General features: G+C 40.2%; 2 protein-coding genes, 1 non-coding gene and 1 pseudogene across 3 annotated transcripts in view; 2 read left to right on the forward strand and 2 right to left on the reverse strand.

The window, feature by feature from the left end:
• Positions 1-14,020, reverse strand: part of shc3 (SHC (Src homology 2 domain containing) transforming protein 3) — a 32,565-nt gene extending 18,545 nt beyond the window's left edge. The window contains exons 1-4 of the mRNA XM_088320206.1: positions 13,989-14,020; positions 13,760-13,830; positions 7,497-9,403; positions 352-422 (exon numbers count right to left, since the gene is read on the reverse strand). Coding sequence (XP_088176332.1) covers positions 352-422; positions 7,497-8,039 — 614 coding nt within the window. The 5' untranslated portion in view covers positions 8,040-9,403; positions 13,760-13,830; positions 13,989-14,020. The remainder of the gene's footprint in view (positions 1-351; positions 423-7,496; positions 9,404-13,759; positions 13,831-13,988) is intronic.
• LOC148350699 (U2 spliceosomal RNA) lies at positions 5,397-5,536 on the forward strand (annotated as a pseudogene).
• On the forward strand, positions 12,917-13,035 carry LOC148350700 (5S ribosomal RNA). Its single transcript, XR_015847184.1, has one exon. It is a non-coding gene; the product is annotated as a 5S ribosomal RNA (ribosomal RNA).
• A 2,764-nt stretch (positions 14,021-16,784) lies between the features above and the next one.
• Positions 16,785-21,498, reverse strand: part of sema4d (sema domain, immunoglobulin domain (Ig), transmembrane domain (TM) and short cytoplasmic domain, (semaphorin) 4D) — a 62,210-nt gene continuing 57,496 nt past the window's right edge. The window contains exons 17-19 of the transcript XR_015847122.1: positions 19,365-19,577; positions 19,200-19,291; positions 16,785-17,099 (exon numbers count right to left, since the gene is read on the reverse strand). The gene's annotated coding sequence lies outside the window, so the exon portion shown is untranslated. The remainder of the gene's footprint in view (positions 17,100-19,199; positions 19,292-19,364; positions 19,578-21,498) is intronic.

A 21,498-nucleotide genomic window follows, 5' to 3' on the forward strand; every position in this document is an offset into this window, starting at 1 on the left:
GAGCTATAGAGATATAACGAGATATAGTGATGGATATGGCGAGGGATATAGCAAAAGAGAGATACTGTAGAGCTAGGTATTGAGACGTAGCGACAGAGATATAGAGCTATAGAGAGATAAATATAGCAAAAGAAAGCAAGAGAAAGACAGACAGACAGAAAGACAGATAAAGGGATATAGATATAAATAGATACTGCGAGTGATAAAGCAAGAAGGAGATATAGAGATAGAGATATATAGATACAGAGATTCAGAAAATAATACAGACAAGTACTTTATGCCTCACATTTTACTGAATAGCAATTCATCAACAGGTAGTGATGAAGTTTGATAAAGTAAAGAAAGATTTACCTTGTGATTTGAGATCTTGTGGTGAAGTCTAAAGATCTCATTGAACGCAGCACTTCGATGCAACCAAGATACTGCAAAGTAGTAACATCAAGTTGTAAGAAACAAATCTTATCAAATGTCACAAGGCCTCAGTTAGTAAACAAATTAGCATGTGTTTATTTTTCTTTGCTTATTTTAGCAGGTAGCATTTATAGTGGCGCAATAATGTCATTTTAGAACACACAAAAAAAGGAAAACCTCCAGTGAAATTAAATTTAATTGTTTTTAACTAATGGCCTCAAGCTCCTGGTCATCTAAAAAAGGATGATTATGTTTTTACCAGTGGTGGGGATTCTCTGGGGGCCTTAAAAAATATCTGAATCATGTAATGTTAATTAAAATTTGTCCATTAAAACTTTAATAATTGCAAATTGTCTGTCGGCTTTCTTTAATGGCTTTTCCTCTGGCGCTGCTTCCAGATGTGTGAGCTTTCATATTCAAGCATTTAACCACTCACCTTCCAACCATTACTTGTTGCCAGTAAGGCCTTCACGATCAGTTCTGCAGGCTCTTAGGCATAACACAAGTGATGATCAAGCTGTTTGTTTAGTCCAGTGTGTCCAAAGTCTAGCGCGGGGGCCAATTAAGATCACTTTTTGGGGCGGGAATTAATAATACATGGCAGTAAGGTTGACCGTGAAATGAATTTGTACAAAAAGAAATTCCGACATGGCAACTGTAAACAAAAGGCCGCCGCTTCCAGGTTAAATCTGAAACAACTGCCTATGCCTAATGTGCCGTGAGACTGTGGCTGTTTTCAAAAATTATAATATCAAGAAGCACTGCCAGATGAAATATGCTGACTACATGTAAGATTACTGGAAATGAACGCTGTGAAAAGGTGAAGTAACTCGAAGCTGTTTTAATGGCACAGCAGCGCTTTTCAACAAGAGTAAGATAAAAATGCTACAAAGGCAAGCTACGAGCTGATCGCCAAGCACTGCAAACCTTTCACTGAGGGTGAATTTGTTGAAGAATGATGATAGAATGCGAGGCTGAATAGTCGGCCCTAACACATTTTTAGCTTAAGAAATCTGGCAAGCTTTCTGAAAAAATTGAACACCCCACATTTGGCCAATCATATTCAGTGTTGGTGGTCCAGGGCCTTTAGCAGGTGTTAGAAAATCAATTTTATACCAACCTTAAGTATTTTACAATTATCATGAACATAACAGCAGACATCCAGTTTATCAAAATCCCAAATCGCCTTGGATTACTCACACACAAAAACTCAATCACTGCTATTGACTGCTCTAAATGTCAAGTTAAATGAGGAAAATTCCGACACAAAATCAATGAATGTATGGATGTGGAATCATGTAAACTTTTATTTCAATGCTAAATTGCTAATGCTAAGTAGGTTATGTATTTAAGTCATTTTTATTTGTATAGCCCTTAATCACAAGGAGTCTCAAAGGGCTGCACAGACCACAAAATTATTGCAAGCTAAAGACTAATACTACACCATCGCCTGATCTAAAACCTACACGAGGGCAAGAAAAAACTCAAAAACCTCAGCATGAGGAAAATGAAGAAACCTTGAGAAGGGACCGCACATGAGGTAATCCTCTTCCCCCTTTACACATCAGACTTAAAATGGATCCAAAATAATGAATTAAGATGTGAGTCAAGGTTAGTGTTTTTTAATTAATGTGCGATGAGAGTTTATCTTTGCAAAAAAAGCATGCTATTGTTTAGTGTCTTTGCTGTATTCTATTGATTAGCTGAGTAACTGTTAATTTCATCCATATGAGTTGATGGCAGCAGAACACTATGGGTATTATTTGTATATACTAATGATCTGCTTGTATGGTAGTACAGTTAAATATATTAAATAACTAATTTTGTTTGATGGAGCTGTTCAAGAATGGACTACAAAAATCACCTTTAAAAATCTAATAAATTAAAAGTCTTGCAGACCATTTTACTGATTTTTAATTTTATGTATTTTTTACCCCCCCCCCAAAAAATAACAACATTTTTTGCTTCCACTGGCAGATTTTATTTTCACATTTTGAGTATCTCATCTCATTAGCTGCACCGCTTATCCTCAGTACGGTCGCGGGGGTGCTGGAGCCCATCCCAGCAATTATCGGGCAGTGGAAAGGGGACACCCTGAACTGGTTGCCAGCCAATTGCAGGGCCATTTTGAGTATTAATTGTATTATTTTCCTAGAAAAAAAAACAGATAAAAAGAGAAACTTGAAAAACAGGTTAAAAATGTAGGAAAATCCCCAATTGCAGTACAACTGTGATCACAAAAAACTTTAAACTGTCACTTTAGGCATCTTAGGATCTTTAAAAAAATATCACATTGGGGCCAGGATTTGATTTTCAAATACTTTCGACAGTGTGCCTTGAGGTTTTTTGATGAAAAGTGTACCTTGGCTCCAAAAAGGTTGAGAAGCACTGGTGTAAGTAACAAAAAAATGTACATTTTCCATGTAATGTCAGTAATAAATATTGCTTCCAGTATTGAGGGTATAGAAAAGACAGCAAAGTAACATCTTTATAGGATAAGAAAACGTTCAACAACCCTGGATTTCTGCCATTTAATGTTTTGATGTAAACAAAAAATATCCCCTAAAATGAAAACAATTTTCGATGGGGTTAATCGTGCAATTAGAAAAAAAGAAAATCATTACGATTCCTCAATGGCCTCGGTAAACTGTTTATATATTTCTATATATTTGGTAGATAATTCATTTTTTATACATTTGTAATACTTTAGGGTACTTTTTTTGAGAGCGGAGGGACATAGGCCATAACGCCACCCAGTGTCTATCTGTGCACAGCACTGACTATGGGGATTAATTGATGCACAAGAGGATGGCGATGAGATCAATGCTCAAGTTTTAAAAAAATACTAATTAAGAGTCATTAATAGCCTCAGTAAATTATTTATTTATATATATATATATATATATATATATATATATATATATATATATATATATATATATATATATATATATATATATATTATACACTGGTATATATTTTAAAATAGATTTATATGATTTTTTTTTTTTTTAATACTAAAGGCCACTTTTTTGAGAGCAGGCGGAGGGACATAAGCTCTAGCACCACCCAGTGTCTATCTGTGCACCGCACTGCATGTAGGATACATTGATGTGCATGGGGATGTGGATGAGAAATTTCAGAGTCATTTGATGGCCTTAGTAATTTTAATTTTATAATTTATAAACCCAAATATATTTTAAATTGATTTACATGATATTTTGTGTGATATTATAAATATAATGTATATCTTTTATTACAAAAGGCCGTTTTTTTTTTTAGAAATGAGGGGCATAAGCCCTATCACCACCCAGTGTCTATCTGTGCACGCCACAGCACAAAGGGATTCATTGATGTGCATGAGGATGTGGATGAGATCAATGTGCACTGAGACTAATAGCACATGACGGGCGACGGGGCGACCATGTGACACTAATTTGAAGCGACGTTGAATTTACAGGACCTAAAACCTAAAATGTGTTCATTGATGCGGACTGTCTTTACTACATTTAATGTGGCACCACACTCTTTTTGTCAAAACCTGCCCCTTATGATGCCGTGTGCACATTAAAACTAGTGGGAAGCGTTAAGTGCAAAAAAAAAAAAAAAAAAAAAAAGAGAGAAATGGCATTTTTGATTCACTTCACACATCAGCATCATCAGTCTCGCCGGTGACTCATTGGCGGCATGATGACATTATTCTCAGCTAGGCGCCAACGTGTGCGCCTTTCAAATGATGTATGCTTGCCAGTGACATAAGATTTTTTTATTTAATCCTTGCTCTTAAGATAATAATGCCACACCCCACTGGAGGAAAAAAAGGTGTTGGCATTTATATAAAAACACAAGACAAGGGTTGTCAAACATACGGCTGGCGGGCGGGATCAGGCTTTAGTCCGGCCCGCATTACAACGATGGGAGAAGAGCAAAACAAAAAAGAGCTGCAGTTTTAAATATGTCTAGTGGATGTCACCAAAGCCAAACTACTGTAGCTGTATTTATTTTCTCTGGGTCTCTTTCTTTCTTTCTCTTTCATTTCCATCTCACTCTCTATCTTTCCAGTTTTCTATTTTTCTTTCTTTTTCCCTATATCTTCTCATTCTCACTTTTCTCTCTCTCATTTTCCATAATTGCTTTCTCCCTCTCCTTCCTTTCTTCGCCCCATACATTTCCCTTTCTTTTTCTTTCTCCCTCTCTCTTTCATTTTATATATTTCTCTCTCTTTCTCTCTAATATATATATATATATATATATATATATATATATATATATATATATATATATATATATATCACTTTCTTTCTTTTCCATTTTCTTTATCTTTTCCTTTCTGTCTCCTTATTTCTCTCTTTATCTATTCTTTTCTCCCTCCCTTTCATTTCTCCATATCCCTTCTCTTTTTCTATCTAATTTTCTCCTTTTCTCTCATTCCTTAATTTCTCTTTCCATTATTTCCCTCTCTCTTTGTGTTTTTCTTTTATCTCTCTTTATCTCTCTCCCTCTTCTCTTTTTCCTTTCTCTCTTTTTTATTTCTCTTTTTCAAGTTCATTCCATTTCTCTTTCTCTTCTCCCTTTATGTTTCATCTACTAGTCCTACTCCTGAGCCCAAGAGTTTGACACCCCTGCACTAGACAAAGGGCAGTGGCAAATTTGTCGAGAGGCTTTCAATATCAATGTTGCTGATAACAAGTATCAAAAATACCACCTTTCTCTTAGAAGCGGTACAATTAGAGACGACAAATATAAAGTAATAGATTTGAGTTTGGAAAGAGGCTGAAAAAAATAATATTGCTTACCATATTTATTCATGTATATCTATTTTCTCTATTATCTAGCATTTGTCTCAGGCACCATGACTAAAAATAGTGTGATAATGATATAAACCTAAATCTTTTCGCATGTCCTCTATATCACTGGTAGTCTAGTGGTAATAAATCAGTGCTCTACTGAGGGGGCCCGGGGCTCTCGATGCTAGGTCCTTAGCTTGGCCTTCTTGGCCTTTTGATGCTAGGTCCTTAGCTTGGCCTCTTTGATTTTTGCATTTCGGAGATGGAATATGAGCTTGCTCTGTCCACTCCACGCATCGGCCCGGTATTGCAGTACCTCCGGGAACGGTGCATTCGCAAGGCTTTAGGGCTAGGACCTTAGCTTGGCCTTTTGGCTGAGAGTAAGTGTCCCGGCTCCTAGGCTTTGTAGCGTATTATGAACTAACGAATGTGGATAATGAATAACGAAGATAGATCAATAACCCTTAAAAACCCCAAAACCCCCACACCACCGTAAAACTTCCAAGTATAACACGCATCCAAACATTGAGATTTTTTTTAGGTAAAAGAAAAATGTTTGATATATACGAATAAATACTGTAAATACAGATAGAAAGAGGCAGAATCTACTTAAATTATCAAATTGATAATGTTATTGTGTGCCTTCACTGGATAAAATAAAACTGAGTAATGGATTATTCCACAGTAATTTTTTGTCGGTTTTAACTAGTGTGTCGTGAAACCATGTCAAGTGTGTCGCAGTAAATATACCCTAAATACGTAAATAAACAATTAAAGGGACAGTGTGTGTTATTTAGCAGATTCTTGTCCTAGAAAAAAATATTTATCAAAAATAAATACATTATTGATTTCAATAATAAACAAAACTTCATGAATTTTCATAAATACGCGAAGGCTTTTTGTACTCGTGGGTCAAGAAATTTGCATTTAATTGACAAAAATTAAGCCTCACCTAGAAGGAGCTGACATATTTGTCCGCTATTTCACTAAAGGTACTCCAAAAAAAAAAAACCTTGCAAATGATTGGGCAAGAAAATTAGCAAAAAAATTATGTGGTTTGGTCCCTTTGAGTCTAAAATAAGGCTACATAACTTTTTGACAATCTAAATTTTACTCTTTAAGTACCATACTTTAGAAACTAAAATGTGGACTGGATTATAAGGCGCTTTTGTCATGTTTTTTTTATACATCAGATGCACTGGACTATAAGACACATAGAATTGAGATGGCAGGAAGAGCTAATGTGTTTATTTGTGTATAAACGTTACGACACATAATAGAGCAATTAATAATCAGTTTATAATTAGCGCTGTTTAAAATCACAAAATAAAGTTTGCAACAGGAATCGAACCTGGACCACGGCGTTGAGGGCACTGACACTTTATCATTAGACCATCAGAGGTCCAGATGACATATGAAAGGCATTAGATGTTATCTCATTATCACACTATTTTTACTCAGTGCCAGAAACACACTCATTTGCATAGCTTGTTTTGATAGGTTAAACAGTCCCTGCACTTCGCCTGGTGGTACAGTGTCAACAACATCACTGCCTCACATGTATAAATTCCGTTGCAAACAATATATGCTAATTTGAGCCAGCGATGATTATCAATTGATTATTGCTCAAAAGTATACCATAAGACCACGTGTAGTAATGCACACCTACTGTCTGCATTTCCAATCTTATGGAGCACTGTGTTATAACGCATGCTTTAAGATTTCTGGACAATTGTATGATTAGGGGGCTGCTGGAGCCCACCCCAGCTATCTTCAAGCAAGTTGCCAGCCAGTTGCAGGGCACAGAGACATACAACCATTCACACACTCACTCATTCATACCTAGGGCCAATTTGCCATGCATGCGTTTGGAATGTCAGAGCAAACCAGAGTGCCCCGGCACGGAGAGAACCTGCAAACTCCGCACAGGGAGGCCGGTAGCTAGATTTGAACCCAAGACCTCAGATCTGTGGGGGCAACGGGCTAGCCACTCATCCATCATGCTGACCCACGGTGCTTTGGTAAGTGTTTAAATTTTTACTAAATTATGAAAAAACTTTTTTTGTACACCGAGATGTAATCAAGTGAATTAGTGTTTTTGGGCTGAATAAAAACATAAAGAGAAACACTGGTCTAGAGAAATTATTGCAAAGTCTGGCAAACAGTCTAGGGTGTGTCTGCCTTCCGCCTGCAACATCTTAACCAGATTACTAGCACGAATGGGTGAAAATCTGAACCGCTGTATGTCCAAAACAACGTATTAGATGGAAGAACGTGTCCGGTGACAAACACATCTACCTTAACAATGTATGTCACTCCTGGTCCAGAGATCTTCTCACTGGAATGCAGCCACCCTCGGAAAGATTTGCCCAGAGGACCGCCGGCACCAGGGTTCCAATCCACAGCGCCCGGCGGAAGCTCGTCCGACCTGCTCTTCTTGCTCACCCCGGGTGTGGAATCTGTGGTGGACAAACCGGACCCTGCCGTAGGTGCTGTGGGGCCTGAACCCGCGCCGCCGCCATGCAGCTTTGCCACCGCCAAGTCCTTTACTGCCGAGGGCAAACCTTTGATGCCGAGCAAACTGCCCGAGTTGCTGAACTTCAAATTGGACACCTTGTTCATAAGCGTGCAGAGGGGCGTGCCGCCATTGTCCGGGTGTTCGTGGCCGGCAGCGGCGGGGGATACGCCGCAGACGGCTGGGGGCGGGATGTCGGCCGTGGGTGCTCGAGGCGTCTCAGGGCTGGCCGACACCTTGGCGTTCATGGGCAGGCCGTGGACGATGTCATCGACGGACGTCACCGACTCATTCCTGAAGCGGTTATATTTGGTGCGGTGAAGCATACCCCTTCGCCTCTGCTCTCTCGCGGCGCCTCAGGCCACACTCACCACCCGCCTCCTTGCCACGATGATCACCCTCTCCTGTAACATGGCAGCAGCGAACGTTGCAGCCGACTACAATCTAAAATCCGCCGCTTCGGAGAGAAAAACGCAGCGGGAATCCATGTAGGAGGCGCAGGATAATGCGGAGGTCGTTGTTGTGGTTTTCAGCGATGATGCTTCAGCTTGGGTAACAACAATGATCAACCCTGACTCCCTCCCCCAGCGAAAAAAGAAAAATCCACAAAGCAAAGGGAAGGTGATGGCGGCGGAATCGAACAGGCCGCTGCCTTCCTGCCAGCTCAGAGCTGGAGCATGACTCACTGATGTGAGAAAAACCTTCTCAACAAAAGGCTTGCTGAACACTGCAAATCACTTCCTGTTGGAGGGGGGGGGCACAGAGGGGCAAGGGAGGTAGGGAAAAAACTCCCACTTAGAGTAACAATCACTTCATAAAGTCCTCTAATTGTTTATTATGCTTGAGTTTAAATCTTTGATCATAGCTGTAGTTCATTTCAGAATTTGTGAGGTAGCTTTGATTATTGATCTTAGAATTCTTGCTTCAGCGGGCGTAAAATGTAGCATAAAGAAAAATCCTTATCTATCAGCCATTTTAAAAACCCTAAAAATCAAAAGAAGCCCCACATCAATCAAAAATTGAATAATAAGACTGATCCAACCCAAGTCAACTTGCTACAGACGTCATCTTCCTCAGGCGAGGATGAGTCAATAAAAAAGGTGAAAAAAAGCGCAAAGGAGAGGCTTCTTAGGAACAGAGCTGAGGAAACATCCGTGGTCGCCGTGGCAGCGGGGAAAGAAAGCGCGCAGCCTCCGCCCCCCCTTCCCTCCCTCCTACTCACAAACACGGACCATTCATGTAAAAAATGTCCTCTCGCCTTTTAGAACGGGCCACGCTCATTCATGAGCATTTTCCGCTCTACACTCTGCTGCATTTCGCACTGCAGTCTTCTTCTCCGACAGCAAATATAGAAGGCTGCAAGATGGGGGTTGTGTTGGGATAAAATGCTTTCTTCGTTCAGCAACGTTGCGAGAGAAAAAAAAGTCACAAGACAAAAGACTGGGAGGCGAGGTTGATAGTCCTGGCTGTGAATGAAATAGCAGGTTGGCATACCAAGGTTTCTGTGAATGGAAGCGAGGTCGCCGCTGCTGTTGCTGTTGCTGCCGCCGCTGCTACTGCAAGGCAATCCCTCGGGACGGCGTGCTCCCGTCCAATGAGCAGTCGCCTGGATGACTCATTCAGGGGAGGCTTGCAGGATAGTGGGAGAAACCATTCCCAAGAAGCCAGGTGGAACACTCATATTTTCAGCCTAAATTAAAGAAAACATGATCAAGTATTAAAGGTGTGGTGCGTTGCTTGAAGTTAAAAGTAGAATATTTTCTCTATTAAAGCCCCAGTGTGTAATATTTGACCACTAGATGGCAATGCAATGTCAAATACAAACAAAAACCTGTGCCACAGAGAAGGGCTGCATGATTAACCGAAATCTATTTGATATCTCGGTGTGACGTCGTGCGATTGTGTCATTGTAAGACACTGCGTTTTCTTCAAGGATTTATAGTTTGTGATTTGATTAATGGAGTGTTTGGCCAACTAGAACGGCGCTATATAGTAGAGCAAACACGCTGGTGTTTTCGCTTGCTGGCTTTTTTCGTCCCCAACTCACTATTTGTGTTAATTGGTTTATTTATTTTCCACTGCGTCTATCTGCTTTTATGTTACTTTTAGCAAAGCTGTTCGTGCTATACAACACATTAGATAGGAGAACACAGATAATGGATGGATATCTATAGATCTATATCTATATATCCATCCATTAATATATACCTGGATATATTTAGATATAGACATACAGATATCCATCCATTATCATCACAGCCGACACAGATATGGATGGTTATCTATATATATATATATATATATATATAGATATAGATCCATTAATTTATATCTGGATATATATATATATAGATATCCATCCATTATCTGAACCTCATTAGGGTTGCGGGGGTGCTGGAGCCCATCCCAGTCATTTTCAGGAAGTGGGCAGGGGACATCCTGAACTGGTTGTCAGCCTGTCGCAGGGCACACAGGGACAACACACTCGTTCATTCACAACTCTGGAAAATATGGACCGGTCATTTTTTTTTTCATGTTTTTGGAGTGTGGGAGGAAACCCCCACAGGCACGAGGAGAACATGCAAACTTCACATGGGGAGGCTGCGATAGCTGAACTTGAACCCTAAACCTCTGCACCGTGTGGCTGTGTAATAACCACCCAGCAGCCGTTAATGATTTTTTTTCAAATGGCCACTGGAAGGCAGCTTAGACCGGCAGCAGCTGCCATTGCGAGGACTGATACCTCATTTGTATTGGCACCTATACCAATACTTACTTTCACGCCTAACTAGGAGGAGATGGAATACTCTTAGCATAAACATTTATTTTTTCCTTCAGTTCTTTACTCCGGAGCCCAGCAGGTTACATCGATAAAATATTTGTCATTTCAATATAAATTAACACTTGCTTAGCTTGACAAATAATGTTGTGCTTTATTGCAATCTTTTTGTGTTACAATGCAATATATATTTGTTTTTTTCTTATTTCACAATAAAAAAGTATTGCAGAATAGCTCAAATCCTATTTTTTATCTATCTGGGTAACTAGAATTTGACTAAAATTTCGTTCTGCAAGTGCCACGAACCATACCCCTTCAAACTTGATACCTCACCCTAATCCAAAGGCTAATTCTGTTATTAAAATCACATGAAAATGAGAATTGTTTGTAATCATAAAATCAATATTGAATGTATGCATCTTGTTTGACGCTTGCCATTACGACTTTGGTCCACTAGATGTCACTTCATTAAATCACCATGCACTAGCTGTTCTGAAAGTCAAGTCAAGTCATGTTTAACTGTATAGCCCTTAGTGACAAGTCTCAGAGGGAGGTACAGACAATAAACAGACATTATCAGCATAAAATATAAGTAATGACAGAGTTTAGAAAAAATCTTCAAGCTCACGATATCCTTAAACATTATCTAATGAGTTGAAACGTTACGAGCTTAAAAAAACTCAGTGTTGCTGACCACCCACTGTATTCATTTTTAAGAACTACATATGATTAAATAATCACCCATGTTTAGGTACACGCTTTGTTGATATTTTGTCTTTTCTTTAGTATGTGGCTATTTTATAGCAGTTTTAGGGGGTCGCTTATATGGGATGTAGGCATATATGCGGATGTATACGGTACTTAAAGTCATTTTGGTTTTGCTGGTCATTTTCGGTTTTCAAAAAGAAAGGTGAATATATTTTCCTATCTTTGTTTGAAACTGCATAATAAATTCCTTAGATAAATTCAAGAAGTGGTCATTTTTTCTTGTTTTGGGTAGCAGCTTGTCATATGGCGGAATGGTGGGTCCTCGAGTCAGACTAGTTGAGAGCCACTGCTTTAAAGTATTTTATTTAGTTTTAAAATATTTTTTATTGAACGTTGCATCTTCCATCCATCCATTAACTGGACCCTTTTTCCTCAGTAGGGTCGCGGGGGTGCTGGAGACGATCCCAGCTATCTTCCGGCAGTGGGCAGGGGACACTCTGAACCCATTGGTTAGCTGCTCCTGTTGCACTATTTGCGCTACTGTAAAATACTATACATAGCCATAATTATTTAGTATATTATTAGTACTCAATACTCCAACTCAATACAACATTTTATTTATATCTGTACATTCAAGGAAACTGTGCGGGTCAGATGTATCGACATTTCGTTCTGTATACACGTGTACTAGAATGACAATAAAGTAGATCTGAATCTGAATCTGAATCATTGCCAGCCCGTCGCAGGGCACACAGGGACACACAACTCACTTGCTCATTCACAATTTGTACCGGCCAATTAACCTGACAAGCATGTTTTTGGAATGTGGGAGGAAACCGGAGAGCCCAGAAGAATCCCACGCAAGCATGGTGAGAACATGCAAACTCCACACAAGAGGATTCGATCTCATGACCTCAGAACTGTGCCACGGGCGCGCTAACCACTGCGCTGCAGTGCTGCCCATGTAGCATCATTACAGACAAAATTGGCATTAAATGGTCAAACACAACAGAGTTAAAACGGGAACAGAAAATGCTGACGGAATACAGAGAAAAACAAATTTAATTAATAAATTATATAACGTAAAAAGAAAATAATAATAATAATAACATGTTAATCCCTACACAAGGGACAGCATTTTAAGCATATTGCATATCATTTGCACATTGGGAGTGTGGATAATATTCAAAGATTTAAGAAAGAAAAAAAAAGGATAAAATCAACTGGCGACACGGTGAATGAGTGGTCTGCAGCACAGTCTGAGATCATGGGATCAAAGCTACCAGCCTTTTTGTGCGGAGTTTGCATGTTCTCCCCGCACCTGCGGGCACTCCTGTTTCCTCCCATATTCCGAAAACATGATTGTCAGGTTAATTGGCCGATCCAAATTGTCCCTAGGTGTGAATGAGCGAGTTAGTGGTCTGTCTCTGTGTGCCACGCGACTGGCTGGCAACCGGTTCAGGGTGCCCCCTGCCCACTGCACAGTGATGGCCGGGATGGGCTCCAGCACCCCCGCGACCCTGCTGATAAACGGTGCAGGTAATGGGTGAATGGAATAAAATCAACCCATATATGCGCCATTATAGTGCTGCTGATCGTGACCGAGGGTATTGCTAACAACCCAGAAGTACATATTTAATACACGCGCAGATATTTCGCGTGGTCAAATAGGTTTGAGTGTAAACTATATAAACCTCATATGAAACAGTTGTAACGGCTTACGGCCATACTACCCTGAACACGCCCGATCTCGTCCGATCTCGGAAGCTAAGCAGGGTCGGGCCTGGTTAGTACTTGGATGGGAGACCGCCTGGGAATACCAGGTGCTGTAAGCTTTTGTCATCTCTTTTAGGCAAATGTAAACTTTTATAAATCTGTTCTTCCGGAGATTAGTGTTGGACAAATTAAGATTTTGAGGAAAAACTTCGATGAAATTGTTTAACAATAATAAAAAAACAATTGAGTGCTTTCGACTTCATTATAGTGTTCTCTCCTGGCGGAAAGCATGGCTGCATTGCCTATTTGTAAAAACATGTAGACACAAGTCAAACAAAAATTTACGCAAGATCTGTTTTTTTTTAAAGCTGGGATGTCAAAGTGCAGCATGTGAAACCTTCAAATGAACGATCTCTACTACCGTGGAAAACACCCCATCAAGTAAGTTAGTAAAATACTTAGATGGGAGACCGCCAAGGAATACCGGGCAATGTAAGCATTTTTATCCTTACACAAAAAGAAAAATGGAATACATTTGGTCGGCAATCGGACAGCTTGGAAAAAAATATGTTTTTTTTGCTCGGCACGTGAACCGCTAATTCAATACAGCGTAGCGTGTTTGAGGCTTCAGATATAGTGCCCTCTTCTGGTTGAAAGTGAAACTGCACTAGAGTATTTTTATTTTTTTTAAATCCATTTTCAAAAACAAACAAAAATACAAAACAAACACGAAGTCAACACAAATCAAACAAAGTACTTGCAAAGCGTGTTTCCAAGTATCTGGGACTGGCAGAATGTAGCACATGAAACCCCAAAATGAACGTTCTCTCACGGCTTACTTACCAGTCGCCATTTTCGGAGTTCAATGTCTTTGAAATAAGTAACTAGAAAAACCATTGCATTTACTTGGCTAACTATATTCACACACAATAAAACACAGTAACACAGCAATGATTATGTCATTATTTTTTGCATTTGGGTTAAATAAATGTTTTAAGGGCTGAACAAAATACAACAGACTGCACTGGCTTAGTTAGAACGTCCAAACAAAAATTGGTATTTTTGTGTTTACCGGAAGTGAGTAGGGTGCTTTGCCAAACCTGATGTGACGTCACAATACGTTGCCAAAGATAAATAGTTTGGTTCACTCTTGTATAATAGACTTTATAAATGGCTGCTGGACCAATTTATTGGGCATTATTTGTGTAAAATGTTCTATGAACAACAAGTGTCATTTTACGTGCTTTACGGGGTGAGTCGGTCGAGGAGGCATCGGAACGACTTTGCCAGGGACTGGCTCACTCTCGCCGCCATCAAGGACGCCATCTGGACCTCCAGAAACCTGCTGGTATGGAGGTGCAGGCAGATCCCCCCCGTGGCTGTGCTCCAAATGGCTGCAGATACCATACAATCTGCGAGCGGTGGGCCTAGGACGCAGCCATAAAGAAGACTCGTCTGTACCCACCCGGAGGGGGGAGCCGGAGCTACGCTGTGGGAGTCCCTGCAGCAACGGCCTGGGTTGTGGAACCCAGAAGGGAGAGGACCCACGCAGAAGGGAAAGGACCCACACAGAGGACTGGAAGAATGCTGCTTGGGAGGGTGGGATGGCAGAGCTATGCCCTTGCACAATAGTATTGCCTTTTACACGCTGGTTAACTACTGTTAAAAGAAAATAACTCTGAAATTGTTTAATTGATGTTGGAAATGTCAGGAAAAAATGTTAAAACGTCATATCGTCACGTCATATTGTCAAATATAAAAAAATTGTGAATATGCTTGATGGCTGTTTTGCTGCTGTTGGTGTCAGTGGATTTGTTCAGACCGAGGACAATCGACTTTGGCCTGGACGGATCTATTGACAATAACAAAGATGTTATATAATGAAATTGTGAATATGTTTGATTTTCGAGAAGGTTTGTTCAAACCTCACTTTGTGTTTGCTGTTAAAAACGTAATATTGGAATATAATATTGTGAATGTGCTTAATTGCTGTTGAGATTGTCATGATTGTTTTCTGTTTTTAGTGTCAATAAATTTGTTCAAACCAAAAAATTAGAGAATCATTTGACTAAAGTAGAAGCATAACACAATTTGGAAAACGAAAGGGAATGCGTCATATATGGCTATAAAATAAAGGAAGATGTGCCTTTTGCTTTAATTATTTTGATCATAAAGGTTAGAGAATTGTAATCGAAAATATTACATAATATTCATCAAACAAACACCTCGCAAATATTGAGGATAGGGTGTGTTTTTGTAAAACTGAACCTAAATGTGCGACACATTTATTTTTTTATTGCCCCATTAGTGTAACACAACTTTGTCAATCCAAAGCTAAAAAGCTATGTACGATAATGTATACGTTTTGTTGACAAAGCATCGCTCTGTAATTTGTAAATATCCACATTTTGATTTAAGACAAGCAAAATGGCCCAGCATTGCCAGGCCGATTAAAAATTGGATACGGCTGCTAGGATTGGTCGGTGGTCGGGAGCTGCAGTACCCAATCTGGCCACAATCGTGTGTTAGAGACCCAATTAAATCAGACCACATTAAAGTGGATGTCTATTTATTTTGGTGATATTTATTGAGTGTGCTTTTATACAGAACCTAGCTAAAGACACTCGTGGTGGCATAAAGTACTACTGTGTACATTTTTCCCCAAATCGGTTCATTGTTTTTGGAGCCTATGAACCATGAACAAACACACACACACATACACGTACGCACATTGCGATTAATAAAGTAGTTTGGATTTGGATAGATTAGCTCAGGGGTCTCCAACCTTTTTCAAACCAAGAGCTACTTTTTGCTATGGTGTTACTATGTTATTACTGGGTTGATTATATGAATTAGGGTTAAATAAACTCAGTCAACCACTAAAAAAATAATTATGATTGAAAAATCTCAATGACCCAGGACTGGTGAGCTATATTCAGAACAGGTCTGTGGGCGCATCAGCTGTTGTTAGAAACCACTCTGGTACCTGATAGCACCACGTTGGGGACCCCTGGATTAGATAGGCGTACTTTTCAAAACGTGACTCTTTTCTTTAAAATATTTTTGATTAACCGCTATTTACGAATATTAATAAATGTCAATTGGCGGTTTAAATACAGGCAGAATTGTTTATTGAACAGTCATAGGATGTTGGAATGGAGGATTTCATCGTTTTGTGTGTTTTAATTTTACTTTTTTTATTCTTATGTTTGTTTTTCTTTCTATTTGTTGGAATCTATACTATGCATAAATCTGTTTGACTAAATGTTAGTGTTGCTTGTTCAATAAGCATTTATTGGAAAAGGTAAGAGAGGGTGGTGATAGAAATGAGTGGAGAGGTGTTGTGAAAGGATATTGGGAGGTTTGGACGTGTTCTAAGTGACGGGCAGGGCACCTGCATGATGCGGCAGGGGTAAACCAGTGAAAGCTGTCGAGCACTGCTGTCGAACAGAAAAATGTGTTGTGTCACCCTGACCCGAGTGACATGGCCGCTTTCTTGGGTCCCGTTTCATTTGGAGGGACAAAAGCATGACCAACTTGGGTGCCGAGGTGCTTAACTTGTTTGGTTGTTTGGGTTGGCCATTAAGTTTTCTGTGTTTTTTGCTATTTTTTCCTTTTTTCTATTCCATGTTTTTGTAAATGTGTTTGTCTTGCTGTCAGTCACCCCTCTTGAGGGATATGATCAAGATAGATAGATAGATAGATAGATAGATAGATAGATAGATAGATAGATAGAAGTTTCAGGTGTAAAATTGCAGAGATCTTGGTTTAATGAAACATCAAGAGGGAAAAAACGTAACCAATAGTTTTTGTAATAAAACGTCGTCATTTTATTGTGCGTAAAAACAAAAATCTCGTACAGATGATGTTCAATACTAGGACGCAAGAGGGCGTTAATGCCACGACATAATGTGGCACAGAAACGATAGACAGGTAAACTGCAACTTAAATACAGTTGTAAACAAATAGGATTTAACTTTAAGATTTGCTTTTATCAATCACTCAAGCAAGCTCAACAGAGTGCACGTGTACATTCCGAGACTACCCCGTGGCGTGTTTTTCCTTTACCAATGAAAACCCTCATTGGTGAAAGTTAAAAATGGCATTGATTCCTCTGCAGCTTCCACTTGTGAAATAATTCGTTTTAGTGTTCTCACAGCGTTCAATGGGTGTCACAGCTTTCCTATAGACACAAAAGAGGTAGAATGAGCGATGGAAACAAGTAACAAAAACAACATTGGAAGAGCTGACCATTGCAACTTTTTGGATGTCCGACAAAGTATTTTGCATTATGATGACGCTGCTTTTTATACACTTTTCACCATCTAAAATGTTTGGCATACACTGCACGGAATCTGATACAGATTTTTTTTTTGCAAAATAATCTTTTGCTAAAATCTTATTTTACGTTTACATTTATGGAACATGTGTAAATCTCAAATCAATTAATGCGCCTTGCTCGACAATGGTGAGGAGTAAATGAGACACATTAGCTGCATCTCCTTAAATAATGACCTGCAGTTTTTAATATGTCCACTGGATGTCACCAAAGCCAGGCGCCACCCACTGTAGCTGTATTTACTGACTACCATTAATTAATCCGAGAACATTGAGGAAACCCAACCTCTTGAATTAAAAGCCACGGATACCCTCTTTAGGGCAATATGAAAAACACAAACTGAAAAGAATACCACCTGGGTTTCTTTCCAGAAGTTGAAAGAGGCTTTAGCCTCTTTCTATAACAATTAAGAAATTTAACAACAAAGTTCCCATATTCAGGTAAACATCCATCCATTATCTGCACTGGTTATCCTTCGTAGGGTCGCAGGGGTGCTGGAGCCCATCCCAGCCTTTCGGCAGTGGGCAAGGGACACCTTGAACTGGCTGCCAGCCAGTCGCAGAGACAGACAGACTCTCATTCACACCAAGGGACAATTTGGAGTCACCAATCAACCTGACATGCATGTTTTTGGAATGTAAGAGGAAACCGGAGTGCTTGGAGGTAGCTGGACTTGAACCCTGAACCTCTGCACCGTGGGGCTGCGCGCTAAACACCCCACGCCGTGCTAACTTTCAGGTAAACAATTATCTGAAATAAAAAAAAAAAGCTACTTTTGACTCATTAACAATCATTTAAATTTATGTTTGGTTTTTCTATTTTTTGTCACTTTCCAGTCTGCATGTGTTTTCTGTTTCCTTAGTTAAATTAACTGGAGGGGAAATGAATTCAAATGTTTTTTGCTTTGTTGTATGTAACTTCGAGATATTGTACTTGCTGACGCCATCTTTTGGCTTTAATCATCCTTGCAGCTCCTTTTGTTGCGCGTGCAAGTATGTGAAATTCTTCCAATAAACTCTTCCTTTTTCATCTTTTTGGGGGTTTGGGTTGGCATTTGGATTGTATTTGAAACAGTCCTTATATATATATATATATATATATATATATATATATATATATATATATATATATATATATATGGGCAGCACGGCAGCGCAGTCGTTGGCACGTGTGCAGGCACAGTTCTAAGGTCTTGGGAACCTCTTGTGTGGGTTCAAATCCAGCTACCGGACTTCCTGTGGGGAGTTTGTATGTTCTCCCAGTGCTTGCGTGGGTTTCCTCCGGGCACTCCGGTTTCCTTCCACATTCCAAAGACATGCATTTCAGGTGGATTGGTCCAAATTGTCCCTAGGTGTGAATGAGCGAGCGAGTTGTCTGTCCCTGTGTGCCCTCGATTGGCTGGCAACCAGTTCAGGGTGTCCCCTGCCCACTGCCCGATGATTGCTGGAATGGGCTCCAGCACCCCCGCGACCTTACTGAGGATAAGCGGTGCAGCTGATGAGATGATATGAGATATATACATATATATATATATATATATATACATTGGAAAACCCTTATCAAATATTTTCCTTTTTCAATAAATTGTTTTGTGCGTTCTTTTTTTCCCTTTCTTTTCTTGCTTTTTTCTTTTTGTGTTTCCTTTTCTTCTTCTTTTTTTTTTCTCTCTTTTGCCCTTTAATTTTGTCTTCTTTTTCTTCATATTTTCTTATTTTTTTTGTTCCTTTTTTTAAAAAGGGCTTTGAGACGTCTTTGTTGACCACAATGTGAGCGCCAAAGAGCTGCATGTTGCACCAGAGCCGCCTGTTGATGACCCCCCAGTTCGAGTTATTTCAAAGTAAACATTAAGAATTAATGGTTAGAGAAGTAAAAATATATCCCCAAGACAAAAGCGGTTAAAGGATCTGGTTACATGCCCAGTTAGAAAAAGACACGTGCACCTACCCAGGACTTCTCCCATCTTTTTAGCAGCTGCTCATGCTGCGCGAGCGCACTCCTCCATTGGTTCAAATCCTTGGACGGTGCGCTTTGCTCATCTGTCGAACAACCACCATAAAATCTCAACACCGCACGAGTTTCGAATAGCTTCGCCGTCCCAATTCCAGTTACCTCCGACCGCGAGCTGAAGGTCAACGTGCGACACGTCGCTCTCCGAGCCAGCCTGGGCCACGCAGGCGTAACGGGCATCCCGCAGTAACAGCCCCGTCCGAAGCCGGCTGCTTATCAGTACCGTGTTACCGACCAACGGCAGCCGGTATTCGGTTGTGGTCCTTTCCGCGCTGTGACCATTTATGAGCCAGTCAATGTGGGTGTCGCTAGGACCTAAGGGAGACAAGCGGATTTGCATATTGACCCGATAACTATGGACCCCTTAGTCATCACTGGATTACCACAGGATCCGTGCGCCTTTCAACCCGAAAGAGCGGAGTAACAGTACGAGTTTGAATGGAGTGAGAGAAGATTTGCATGTGGAGTTGCATTTTTAGAGTCACAATTACACCCAGCTACTGTGTGTTTGTGATACATAAGTGAGTTAACTTTTTTGGTTTGAGAAGATCAGTACTTTATTTTGAAAAGTATTAAACTTAATTTATTTCGCATGGTTGTAAACCAAAGACGAACAATATTGCTGCACTGTGTTGATATGGGGATAGGAACCTTTAGAAGGTACCTGTTCACCAGTGCACTTTACGGTGTGGGTCACTTCCACCCAAATCTGATCACCTTAGACGACTTTTAAGAAACACATTTTTTTTTTTTGCAATTTCAAGAGGAAATTGCAAAAGCACTATATGAGCCACTGGATGCAATCCATTAAAATAACTGGCTGGACTAAGGCCATCCATCCATCCATTATCTGCACCGCTTATCATCAGTAGGGTCGCGGGGGAGCTGGAGCCCATCTCAGCTGTCTTCGGGCAGTGGGCAGGGGACGCCCTGAACTGGTCGCCAGCCAGTCGCAGGGCACACAGAGACAGACAATTCGCTTGCTCATTCACACTTTGGACCGGCCAATTAACCTGACATGTATGTTTTTGGAATGTGGGAGGAAACCAGAGTGCCCGGAGGAAACCCACACAAGCATGGGGAGAACATGCAAACTCCACACAGGAGGTTCGATCTCATGACCTCAGAACTGTGCCGTAAACGCGCTAACCACTGTGCTGCCGTGCTGCCCTGGACCAAGGACATCTTCAAGGTGCAAATTTTATACACAGCAAGTAATTTTGTTGGTCTGCTTTTAATTTACTTGAATGCCTTACTAAGTGTAAGTAGGACAAGCGTCAGGGATATACGTTTGCCTACTTTAGACTGTTTGCTACTACTGGTGACTGGTATCAAATATTTTATCATTAATAATCACAATAATAACAGCATTATTATTCATTTAGATTTTCAGTAATATATATTTAATGCTAAAATATTATATTGTTGAAATATTATTGTCATTATTGTTATTGATCCCACCAACACTAACAATGTATTTAAGGTAGATGCAGGTCAATTCTTCTAAAGTTTAACTTATGCGACTGTAGATAACCATGTAATGGTCATCTGATTCTGAGCCACCTTTTTTGTCCCTTCAAATTGGTATAAAAAGGTATTTGACTTACCCGATTTGGACCGAAATTTTTACTCATAAAAGCTCCACAGTGGCTCGCACAATCTATTTATAGCGCCTATCAAAATAACTTTTTTTGTTGTTGATGACTTCGATCACTACAATAAAGTCGCCATCGCGGTGCTTGCACATACTTTGTGCTTCTTTGAGATGTTACCATTCATCCTCTTTTTTTGTCAATCGGCTGTTATAAAGTGAAATTAATTCAACCGTTTCGCCTCAACAATGCTCGCGCAGCGAGGCTACGTCACGCTTGTTTACGAACACAAAAAGCGGTTATTAGCTAGTCTTTATAGTGTTCCTGTCACGGTTGGCCATTGCCCTCACTTGGCCGCGCCTGTTTGGTGCCAGATGCGGCTCGTTGCCTGATTGGCTTCCCTCCTATTTAAGCTCTGTGCTCTCACTCACCCCTTGTCAGTCCGCCAACGAACCTCTGCACCTGGAAGATGTGTGCTTTGACTCTGTGCGGTATCGATCCTGTCCTGTATTAATCCCGTCTGTCTCGTCCTTTCTGATATCTGACTCCAGTCTCCGGTATTGATTCTGCCTGTCTCATCCTGTCCCATATCCTACGCCAGTCTCCAGTATCCATTATTGATCCAGTCTGTCTCCTCCTGTCTG

The sequence above is a fragment of the Urocampus carinirostris genome, chromosome 16, assembly GCF_059441175.1.
Source record: "Urocampus carinirostris isolate Australia breed hairy pipefish chromosome 16, RoL_Ucar_1.0, whole genome shotgun sequence".
In the NCBI taxonomy this organism is placed as follows: Eukaryota; Metazoa; Chordata; class Actinopteri; order Syngnathiformes; family Syngnathidae; genus Urocampus; species Urocampus carinirostris.